Source organism: Nycticebus coucang, chromosome Y (assembly GCF_027406575.1).
Source record: "Nycticebus coucang isolate mNycCou1 chromosome Y, mNycCou1.pri, whole genome shotgun sequence".
NCBI classification, from domain to species: Eukaryota; Metazoa; Chordata; class Mammalia; order Primates; family Lorisidae; genus Nycticebus; species Nycticebus coucang.
This window is the reverse complement of record NC_069805.1, coordinates 35,118,818-35,131,093: the sequence shown is the minus strand read 5'-3', so window position 1 is coordinate 35,131,093 and position 12,276 is coordinate 35,118,818. Positions and strand designations below refer to the sequence as shown.

Sequence of the window (12,276 nt, the reverse complement as noted above, 5' to 3'; positions counted from 1 at the left end):
GGGCATGGCTGAGGTTGTGGACAGAGGATGAGTGTAGCCCAAACATTTGGAATTGTGCTAAAATCTAATCTTGATGGAGTGTGTGCTGGGCACTGTGCTAAGTACTCATTTAATCCTCCAAATTTTTTGTGCTAGTTCCTGTTATTAATAGCTTAGAAAAGCAAGCCATGGAGCATTAAGCAATGTAGGAGCAGAAAAAAGTTTGCTTAGAATGCGTGAGGCCCTTGGCGCCGCAGGCTGTAGAGGACGCACGGTACCTCGGCGTGGCCGGCGACTGCTCCTGGGCGTTGTGGCTGTGATAGAACGCACAGCTCCTCAGCGCCGCCCTTTGCGAGGGGACCAGGCCTGGCGACCACCTCAGCGCGACGCCCTCAGGACACCGGGGTTCTGCGATTCCAACCCTGAGTGCGACTTTTCTGTCCCAGCCCTGCCTGCCCAGGGGCAGCTGGTGTTCAGAGAACCGGGAGGGGGAGGTTCTGTGTTGAAAATGGAGAGTGCTGTGTCCAAGGTCCAGCATCGCTGCCCCACGTTCCATTTGCAGGTCAAGGAGGGTGGGCCCTCAGGCCAGGCAGGTGGGATGGACAGGGACTAGGCTGCCAGCCCGCTGCCACCACAGCCGGGGCTGCAACTCGTTGTCAGGTGCCTGCAGTGACTGTCCAGAAACCCCAGATCTTGCGACGCCCTCAGCAGCACCGATGCAAGGGTGGGGGCCTCAGCCTGCGCCAAGCCGGGCGGTGGGCCCGGCACTAGCAGCAGCACTCAGGGGCGGAACAGGCTGCACCGCTGAACCCTGAGGTCGGTGTGTCCAGCGCTCAAGGACTCGTGTCCAGCATGCGTCCCAAGGGCCCTACCGACTCCGTGGGCCAGCTCCTGCTGGGCCCATGCTGGGAGTATGGGGTCCGCGCCCACCAGGCAATCTGGCTGAGCGGCTGCTGCCAGGTCATTGGCCAGGCTTGACTGCAACTGAGGTGTCAGGTGCCTTGTTCCTTCCTTCTAGGAGCGCGGGCAGGTTCCTAGTTGCAGGGCTGCTCCCCACAGTCCCTGGCCCTGTCCAAACAGCAGCAAGGACAGGAAATATCTGCCTGAGCTGAGAGGGTACAGAACTCCCTAGATCCCTCCTGCACGCACCATGTGCAGCAGGTGTGCCAGGTCTGGCGGGCAGTGTACGAGGACCCTGTGCACCCAGGGAGCCCCGAGGTCCAGCTCTGTAGCCACGCCCTGCACGCCCAGGCACCAGCTGCACACAACTTCCGGACGCCAGCGCGGGTCTTCCTGCGCACGCGCACTGCAGTTGCTAGCCTTCGGTTGTACCAGTCTGACCACGGAACCGCCAGGCTTGTTTCCTGGAGTTGCTGCCAGACCTGGTTAGGACACCGTCCTAGGGCTACGCTGAGTGAGAAAGCGGAGGGGAGGGGGTGGCGGAAGGAAGTCTACGGAGCCAGGAGCTCTATCTAAAAGAAATTGTTAGCTGCAGGTGGAGATGGGCAACTCAGCCTTGACCCCTTTGGTCCACCAGTACTGGGACCAGAATCAGGACCCAGTCTTCTCAACGGCCGGGTATGAGGTCAAATTTAAGGACCTCAAGACTCTCCACAGAGCTGCCTACGACGGCGACCTCTACGACATGATGGACCTGGTCCATCTGAAAAGAAATAAGTTAAATGCATATGACAAGAAGAAGAGGTAATAGGAACAGGGAGCCGGCTCGGGCTGGGGCGGGGGGCAGGGGTTGGGTGGGATGGGGTTGGGGATGGCGGCGTGGGGGGTGAGAGGTGGGGTGACCAGGTGTGAGGGATGAGGTGTGAGGGGTGTGAGGGGGGAGACGCCCCCTTTCATGGGCTCCCTGGGCCAGCCCTCCTGTCGCCAGGGCTCCTTAGAAACTGAGATGGGGAAGTCTGGGAGAGGTCCCGCGCCCCACTCGGGCCACCACTATGGGCAGCAGAGCAAAAGCTGAACCTCATCTGGTTTCCATTCCACTCCAGATTCCCCTTATACAGCTCTGTATTGAGCTTTTTTGTTTGTTTGTTTTTTGGAGACAGAGTCTCACTTTTTTGCCCTGGATAGAATGCTGTGGCGTCATAGCTCCCCAACAACCTCAAGCACTTGTCTTGTCTCAGCCTCCAGAGTAGCTGGGACTACAGGAACTCGCCACAACACCTGGCTATTTTTAGAGATGTGGTCTCACTCTGGCTCAGGCTGGTCTTGAACCTGTGAGCTCAGGCAATCCACCCGCCTCGGCATCCAGAGTGCTAGGATTACAGACGCGAGCCCCTGTGCCCAGCCTGTATTGACCATTTTAAAGTAATTTAACCAAGAAAATTAGGTATAACTGCATTTTATTTTTGATGTACACATTTTAGAACATAATGTTCTGTATATTATGGAAAAGTACATAATGAGAGAATTCCTACAATATGTCCACCTCTGAGCTAACACATCTTTAGATCAAGTCCAATTTCCATTTTATATCGAAGTGCAGCCGTGGGTTTGCGTTCTCTACCGAGGGGGTCTTAGAAAGCAATTTTAAAGTGGTAAGATGATTGCATGTGCTTGAGTAGGAAGACTTATTTTCCTGAAAATGTGAGCTCTTTCCATGTTTATTAATTTTAAATCAGCCAAATAAAAATGCCAAAATTTTTCAATTTTTGAGTTGCATATGGTATCCATCTTTTGTTATTGTCATGATATTAAGAAACATTTGTAATGGTGTGAATAAAGACTTGCCTATTTAGATATCAAAATGTGCTATTAAGGTCCACAAATTTTTTACTAACATTTGAAAAGACACATGAATGAATGGCACAAAATATAAAATCCAGATAGACCAAATGTATAGGAGAATTTAGAACTTGATAATGGTGACATTTTATATTATTAGCGAACAATGAATTTTTCATAACTGAGGTGTCTGTTAGCTGGAAAGAAAGTAGATAGATTTTTAATTCACAAAAGTAAGTTCATGCTGGGCACCGTCAGGTCAGTGGTTAGGACACCGGCCACATACACCGGGGGGTGGGGGTGGGGTGGGGTGGTGGGTTCCAAGAACAGCATGCTAAACAAAGACCACTACAACAAATATATAGTCAGGTGTTGTGGGGGCACCTATAATCTCAGCTACTTTGGAAGCTGAGGCAGGAGAATTGCTTAAGCTCAAGAGTTTGAGGTTGCTGTGAGCTGTGACCCCACGGAACTCTACCCAGGCCAACATAGTGAGAATCTGTCTCAAATAAATAAATACATAAATAAATGTAAGTTCATAATAAAATACATATTAAAAGTTTTAAATATACCAAATGAGGAAAGTACTAGGAACAAACCTAAATGCCTATTGAGATAGATACATTTTTATGGTAAGAAGCCCTTCCTGAGAATGACCTCTGAAGCAAGCTTTCTGAAGATTGTTTCAGCAAAATAAACGTTAAAACCCTCCGTATATGAGGGGAAAAAATTAACAAAACATGTTTACAAAATATTTGCAACACATCAAATGAAAATATATCTTAATTTGGGCAGCACCTGTGGTTCAAAGTGTAGGGCACTGGCCCCATAAACCAGGGGTGGCTGGTTCAAGTCCGGTCCTGGCCAAAACTGCAAGAAAAAAAAAAAGAATTCTAAAATTCTGCAAAGTACATTTTTCTTTACTGATCTAAAATTGATCTATGGACCTGGGAAAAACATTTAGTGTTCTTGATAAGACAAGGACCTTAAATTAAAAAGGGAATACTTTTTTTTTCTATCCACAAAGTTTATAAAGATGCAATGTGGTGGTACTTATGCTTTTATGTGCTTATGACCTTTTAGATAGACTCCAACAAGTCATAATAAAATATTTTTATGGAGTAATTAGAAATTCATAAAATTCGACTTTCTCAGCTCTGCTTAAAGTAACACTGTATTAAGGAGAACCTACATAACATGCCTGTGGCTCAGTGAGTAGGGCGCCGGCCCCATATGCCGAGGGTGGCGGGTTCAAACCCAGCCCCGGCCAAACTGCAACAACAAAAAAAAATAGCCGGGCGTTGTGGCGGGCGCCTGTAGTCCCAGCTGCTCTGGAGGCTGAGGCAAGAGAATCGCATAAGCCCAAGAGTTAGAGGTTGCTGTGAGCTGTGTGACGCCATGGCACTCTACCGAGGGCAGTACAGTGAGACTCTGTCTCTACAAAAAAAAGAAAAAAAAAAAAAAATTCAATGCATCCATAGGGTAGTACAATATGTGACAGAATCCTAATCTGGCAGAAGCAGCCACTTAGGTAAGAGTGGCATATGAAGGTGGCATATGAACAGGTAGGTGTCAGCTGTCATGTGGAGGTGAACTTTTAAGATATACAGTGAGGAAAATGTCAGTTTGCTGATATGTACACATGGACTATGGCAATGTGTTAGCTGAAAATATGTAAAAAGTTTGACAAAAGCAGTTAGTGTTAGAAATTGGTATACGACTAAGATTTTTCTTTTTTTCCCTGTGATTTCTGCAGTGAACCTGTATAAGTTTTAGTAGCAGCTTATTATTAATGAAATAATCCGTTCACAAGGATTATGGGATATGAATCTTACACAAGAAAAATAATTTCCCACTTTTTATTAATTCATTTATTTGAATTAGTATCTTCTGCTAACTTGTAGTCTCTTCAAAATGAATCTTTTTACCTGTATCTGTGCATGTATATTCTGTTGCATATACATTTTATTATGCACATTGTTTTCATCATATGTATTTATTATATATACAAATAATTATAGATTCATCATTTTATTTGTGCCCTTAAGAAAATAAAGCTTGCAAATATAAATGATTATTAATCTTGCAAAAGTATTGCTTTACTTCTTGAGTTTTTCTTTTTTCTTTTAATTGAGCTCCCTATCCATCCTTCGAATCCATTTATTCTCCAAACATAAGCTGGAAACCTCTTTGGTAGGAGACATATACTATAGCCTTTCAGGACCGTTCCATCCCAAACCATCATGTTTACCTGAGCAGCCTGAGGAAGATGAGAGGTTTAAAATTGTTGCATTAGGACTTGATCTCACATGCAGTTTTTCCTCCCTCCTGTTAAACACAGATAAAAAGATTCCTTTACTTTTGAAGAGAATAAAAGTTAGCATAAAAATAATTCCTAAAGTTAAACAATTATTTAAAAAGATATTTTAGTGACCTTTGAAATTTTATAACAGTCTTCATGAATAATACTAATCACTGGAAATATCTCCTTTACATGTCAATCAATCTAAGCACTGAATAATGAGCCACACTTTCCATTTGAATTCTGCATTTCTTTTGTTTTAAATATTTTTGAAATCAAAATGAGAATTAACTTTCTTTTGAAAATTGTTGTTAATTCAGCCATCTTTTTGTCCTAGTACATTTAAAAACTAAAATTTATTTAAATGTCATTCATATAAAAATAAATGCTAGAGACCTGTGTGTGCCAAATCTCACTCACTGTAAAGCCACCATGGAATGTGCTATGCCCCATTATCTTAAGTTCAATACTGTAATTTTTAAAATGCTGCCAATTATACTTATAATCATGAATTACAAGTGGCATTCCTAAATCAGAGATGTTATAATGGAAAAAAAAAAGAAACATTATAATACAGTTGTATTTCTAATCTTTAAAACATACCACTGAGTAGATATGATTGTATCATTTTACTTTAATCAGAATGTCATCTTTCTTAGCATTCATAGTAATAGTTATAATAAACAACTGTTATTTGTGCCAGGAACTGTTAAAAATGGTCAGCATCACAAGGGTATCCTGTAAGGTGTCCTTACTATTTCTTTTCTTTTTTTTTTTTTTTTTGCAGTTTTTGGCTGGGGCTGGGTTTCAACCCACCACAACTGGCATATGGGGCTGGCGCCCTACTCCTTTGAACTACAGGTGCCTCCTGCTCTTACTATTTTTATTTCCATTTTATCGATGAGGAAATTAAGACACAGAAAAGCTAAGCCAAAGTATGTCCCAAACTGAAGTTACTGAATCCAAAGGCCAATGTCTTTGGATTCCAATAGGCTGTTCTTTTGTTACACAGTGAGTGTTAATAAATATCGTTCTGTCTTCACAAGAAAATTAAGGATTTGTTCTGAAAACAGGAATAAATGAAATTTAATGCTTACAACTACGTGAATGATTACATGTTTTTAGTTAGTGTGCTACAATTTTTTAAAAAGGCTCTCTCAATTTTGTAGAAGTGCTTTGCATTTGGCTTGCGTAAGAGGCTATGCCAAGGTGTCCACTATGTTGATCGACAAGGACTGCGATCTGAACATCAGAGATGCTGAAGAGAGGACACCTCTGATAAAGGTATATAGTAGCCAGATTTCAGCTTGAGATGGATTTTATTTAAACCCATAGAATAAAATGAATTTATCACAATTGAATATAACTAATAAGTGAAATCTGTGAAAGGTTTATATTGCATTCCTAGAACTTATGATCTATTTCTTGGTGTAAAACTGACAGGCCGTGCAATGCGAGAGACCGCAGTGTGTCACTCTCCTCTTAGAACGTGGCGCAGATCCCAACATCACGGATATCCACGGTAACTGCGCTCTCCACTATGCTGCCCACAGCGGCAATGTAGAGATTACAACAAAACTCCTTGAACATGGTGCCGCTACAGAGATAATGAACAAGGTATAGATTAACTGACTTTATTTTGAAAATATCGGAAATACATTTGTTTTAACATTGACATATGTAAGGGTTCAATTTTCCAAGTTTGGAAACTTAAGCATTCCCTAAAATAAAATATTTTGAAATAGCTCAATTGTCAAAGGTTTCTGTTTAAAAATTGGTACTTTCGAAGGAGCATGAGAGAGTACATCTTCTTTTATGCATTTATGTTAAATATTTGAGATAACACTGAATTTGTTGAAGGTTAAATTATTTTTTTCAATTTTTTTACCATTCTGCTGTTTCTAATTGTAAAATAGCACAGAAAAGTCAATTTATCCTAGAAATAGGCTTTATCTTAAAACTTCGACAAAAGGAATGTATTTTACAAGAAATAGAAATCTTGCTGTTGACAGGTTTCTTAAAAAATAATTTCTAGGAACATGATTTGCCTCACATAAGCAAGGAGTAAAGAGGAAAATGGGGAAAAGGGAAAAGAGACTGATCAGAAACACACAGGCCAGTTTAAAAACTGCATGATTGGGTAAATGAGGTGAAAGCTATGTTGATTAGTATGATGTAAGCACTTCAATTTGTTCAAATAATCAACACACTGAAAATGGCATAAATGTTTTTATGATCTATATACAAAAGACTTAATAAAAAATCATTAAAAAATACACAACTGCAGGAAATACCAATAAGAGGGGGTTTTGCATGTTTTGTCCAGTTTTTTAACATTTAAACCAGAATCTCTTTATTTTGAGGGATAATAACTCTCAGTTTGAGAGAGTTAGTGAGAGGTAGACTTGTCTAGGCATCAATTTTAGGAGAACTCCGAGAAAACCAGATTGACAATGAGTATGATGAATTAAGAAAGAAGGAAGAACAAATAATTAACTGATCATCCTAATTTGGCAGAAGCAGCCACTTTTAGGTAAGAGTGTAAACTCTACTCTCAAGACCAGAATGTCTTAATGGGAAGGTGGGGGAGAAGGACCTTTTCCGTAGCAAAATCAAGGTGCATGTTCGGTTCACTAGTCCCTGTTCTCCCCTTCCCTAGAAACATTAAATGGAATTTTCAGTAATGACTCCACCTCTTACTCTTTCTTCTTTTTATCCAAATTCCCAAGTGGTAACATAATTGTCCATGTAGGTAGACAATGAGACAAAAGTGGTTTTCTGTTGCATTAGTTCTCCACTAGAATTGTGCAACACAATGAACTGGGGGGAATGTAAAAGAATAATTTAGAAGTCTAGGCTCTGTCCTGAATATTTTGATTCAGAAAATATAATAAGGTCCAAGCACGTATATTTAAAAATATTTCCTTGAAGGCAGGTACATGTTTGAGGGAGAGGGAGATTGAGGTAGGAAGGATCAGTCAATCTCAGGAGTTGTTTTTTTTTTTTTTTTGAGACAGAGTCTCATTGTGTTCCCCTGGGTAGAGTACCTTGGCGTGACAGCTCACAGCAACCTCCAACTCTTGTTTAAGCAATTCTCTTGCGTCAGCCTCCCAAGAAGCTGGGACTACAGGTGTCTGTCACAATGCCGGGCTATTTTTTTGTTTTTGTTGTAGTTGTCATTGTTTGGCAGGCCTGGGCTGGCTTAGAACCTGCCAGCTCAGGTTTTTTTATATGGCCAGTGCCCTAGCTGCTGAGCTACAGGCACTGAACCAACCCAGGATTTCTTGACACTTTCTCTGACACTGTCCCTAAGAACAACACAATTTCTTCAAGACTCTGATGCACTGAGCACTTAAGTGTAATTATGAATTCACATGTATCAAAAATGTAAGAAATTTCTAGAGGCACTATTTCTCTTTCAATCTCTGCTTTCCAGTAATATTAGACTGATGTTTATGATGTCTTTTACTGCTTAAGAGGGTAAAAGGAATGTTACTGGCAGTATCTGTTAGCTTACAGAGCACCTTCTTATCCTTTTCAACCATCAATCATTTACTGTTATTGAGAGGGATTTTAGAAATTTACTTGTGTATAGTCTTTCAATAAGTGCAGACTGACCATTTTAGTATTTCCTCTTTGTTATCATTCAGATGATTAAGTCAACAAATGTTTTTTACAAGTAGAGTTTTCTCAATCAGAATAGTAGTGAATCCTTTACCTTTTTTTTTAGTTGAAGCTGTAATATGAACTGTCTTAGCACATCTTTTAGGGCCACAGAGCTTCAGCATAATCAGGATCTCAGTTTGAAACACTGAAAACCATGAAGTTAGAATACATATAGGAATTTTTTTTAAAAAAATTATATTAGTCCTTAGTGATGGGGTCATATCTTAGAACTTAAAAAATGGCTTTTAAAATCTCTTTGTCTTTGCATCTATCAAATAATTGTTTTCCTGTTACAAAACCTATAAGCCTTTTTAAGTTAATCATGGTTGTAGTTGGATAGATGATGACATATGTTTTGCCTCAGCACCATCCCTTAAAAATGAAAATGATTTAGTGCCTTTACTTAGGCTGTAAACAATTCATGTAAGTCAGTATTAGAACTTCTATTAAGAAACCATTATATTTCTGCTTTATATTTTGCCGAAAAAAACATAATTTAAAGAGAAACCAGAAAAAAATGGATTAGAAAGTTAAATATGCATTAGATTTCCATATACCATTTTCATCGAGAATAATGTTTCTCAGTGAACTTTCTAACAGCTGAGATAAAAATCGGTAATCTTTTTTTGTTGTTGTTGTTTGTTTTGTTTTGTTTTGAGACAGAGTCTCACTATGTCACCCTTGGTAGATTGCCATGGTGTCGCAGCTGACAGCGACCTCAGACTCTTGGGCTTAAGTGATTCTCTTGCCTCAGCCTCCTAAGTAAAAAATTGATAATCTTATAACAGGAGACATCCCATGGGCCATTTAATGATAAGCAAGAAAAGTTCATTTGAAGTCTAGCTTTTTTTCACTCAGAAAACCTTAGTGAACCATTCGCAACAGGAGTGACAGACCAATTGGCATCTGGGGTCTTGTCACCATCGATAGAAGAGAGTCCTGAGTTGGTATACCTGGTGAAATCCTCCCCCTTTGTTGGAAAGCTTTCAAGGATCACGGAAACTCTCATTTCTCAAATGTTAGGGTTTGCCCCAAAAATGTATTGCCAAAGAGGGTTTAAGCAAATTCAAGAGATTGCTTTAATATTGGATATATAATGGAAAGTTTGGTAATATTTGTTATGCATAGATGATCATGGAAACTTTGTGTTGGGGGTACATACTTGTAAGTAGTCTTTGAAATCCAGTGTAAGAAATACTGATCTAGGGGTAATAATTTAGATCATTAACTCAATAAAAATACTGAAAATAGTTACTACTATATCTTAGGGTAGGGGGATATAGAGATATTAATAATAGATACTGCCTCTGCCCACAAGAAGCTCTTGGTTTAGATGAGAAACAAGAAAGTATTATACTGTGGTAAATGCTGTGATAGAAGCAAAGATTCTTCAAAGCATTAAATGTCTGAACTGAGTTTTGGAGGTAACCTGAGTTGATGTGAAGAGGCAGATGAGAGGTGTTTCCAAGGGAAGGAGTGTCACATTGGAAAGCACAGAGTAATGAGAAGGAAGGGTCTACTTTTTATTTATTTTCTACCTTATGTGTACAATTTTAGGACCTTATATAAAGTTTTCCACTTATAAAAGTGTATAATTTTGACCAATATTGTATTAATTGTTTTTGCTGTATTGCAGAAAGACACCACACCACTCTTCCTTGCTCTGAAGGAAACCCATTCAGATGTGGCGGAACTTTTAATTAAGCATAAGGCAAATATACATCTAGTTGATGGATGTAGGAGGTACAGTAATTCGTTCTGTTTTTAAAACCTGAGTGGTATTCTAGAGTGGCAATAGTATCTCTCCTCAGAAATGTTAAATGAACAATAACGTTACCTCATAATTGTTGTATAGTGAAAAATATCCACACAGATCTTCAGTTACGCAGAAAAGCAGTTATTTTGACTGAGAAATATGAAGGACAGTATACAGAAGGATTTACCTTTTTTTCAATATTGACTGATATTTGTTCGTAATTTGGTGTTTTGGTGATATATTAGCTGATAGGCTTTAGTTAGTTGTATAAAATGTGGACTTAAACTTGTAGTTTACTTTATGACTTAATATGAAATTCTTCACTCTTTCATAGTATTTTTTAACAACTGTTGCTTATATGGTTTTCCTTTAGAATGTTCTGTGTCCCATAAATAGGAGCTGGGATTCATTTTCTCTTTTGAATGACTTAGTGAGTCTTTAAGTTGTTTTCTTTAAAGAATATTGACGTTAGATTATCCTTAAGTGACTATTAATTGCTATTACCAGATCCTGTGGGTTCATCGGCTTTTTTTCCATTTTTACTTCTAGTGTAGTTTGATGTTTTAGTTTTAATTGGCATGGGCAGAAGGATGAAAACTTTAACTGGATAAACTTTTCCTTGAATAAAATAAGCCATAGGTGGGTGATAAAGTGTAAACAGAGAGGCTTTAGATTCCCCGAAGCCTGGGTTGGATTCCTGGCTTTTCCACTTGCTAGGTGTGATGTTAGGAACATCATTTATCATCAGATGTGTTTTTTGATCTGAAAAGGAGCATAATCTGCCAAGGCTTATGGTGTGTAAAGTCTTATATGTACACACACAGAGACATATACACACATACACACAGATACATATATATATATATACACACACACACACACAATAATTTAATGCAGTTCCTAGCACATGAATATCAGCATCAAAATCTGTAAGTACTCTGACTAAAATTATTACCATTATTATTGTTATTGGAAGCCTGCAAGTAGCTCTTACTTATTTGACCACTATCTGACTTTGAATGAAAATATATTCTATTTAGATAGGGAAGGAATGGAGAATTCTACATCTAAATCTTGCACTATGTAAGATAAGTGATCTCAGCATAGTTTCTTGACCATTAAAGCCCTATAAATTAGCAACTTGTACTGTGTTATACCAGTGGTTAAGAGGCTTCCTTTTAGCTTCAGTGGAAATTGGCTAAAATGAACATTTCAGTACCCAAGATGTTCATGTCTGTAAGAACATTCTGCACGGACAGGCAGGATATTGAATTGGTAAAGTATATCCAATTAGTACTATAAATAACTTTTTTCAAGTTTGTAAGTGTGGGTTATCTTTCTTATTTTAGAACAGCGCTCATGCTTGCTGTACTTTGTAATTCGGAAAGCTTAGTGGATCTTCTTTTGGAGCAGAATATTAATGTCTTTGCGGAAGATTTATTTGGACGGACTATAGATAATTTTCTTCTTCCTGACTCTGAAAGGTAAGTGTACACGATAAAAGACTACTTAATGCTGGGTGGCACCCGTAGCACAGTGGTTAAGGTGCCAGCCATATGCACTGGGGGTGACAGGGTTGAACGGGGCCTGGGCCTGCTAAAACGACAATGACAATTGCAACAAAAAAATATCCAGGCATTGTGCAGGCACCTGTAGTCACAGCTTCTCAGGAGGCTTAGGCAAGAGAATTGCTTAATCCTAAGAGTTTGAGGTCGCTGTGAGCTATGATGACATGTCACTCTACCCAGGGGGACAAAGTAAGACTCTGTCTCAAAAAAAAAAAAAAAGAAAAAGAAAAAAGACCAGTTAATGTTAAATTGAGGTGTAAAATAAT

The 12,276-nt window shown here is 39.6% G+C and overlaps 1 protein-coding gene across 1 annotated transcript in view; it reads left to right on the top strand.

The window, feature by feature from the left end:
- Positions 1–1,480: 1,480 nt before the first annotated feature.
- The window catches only part of LOC128579077 (putative ankyrin repeat domain-containing protein 19), a 75,049-nt gene continuing 64,253 nt past the window's right edge, over positions 1,481–12,276 (top strand). Inside the window, exons 1-5 of the mRNA XM_053581354.1 lie at positions 1,481–1,683; positions 6,190–6,304; positions 6,464–6,637; positions 10,323–10,429; positions 11,792–11,926. Coding sequence (XP_053437329.1) covers positions 1,481–1,683; positions 6,190–6,304; positions 6,464–6,637; positions 10,323–10,429; positions 11,792–11,926 — 734 coding nt within the window. The remainder of the gene's footprint in view (positions 1,684–6,189; positions 6,305–6,463; positions 6,638–10,322; positions 10,430–11,791; positions 11,927–12,276) is intronic.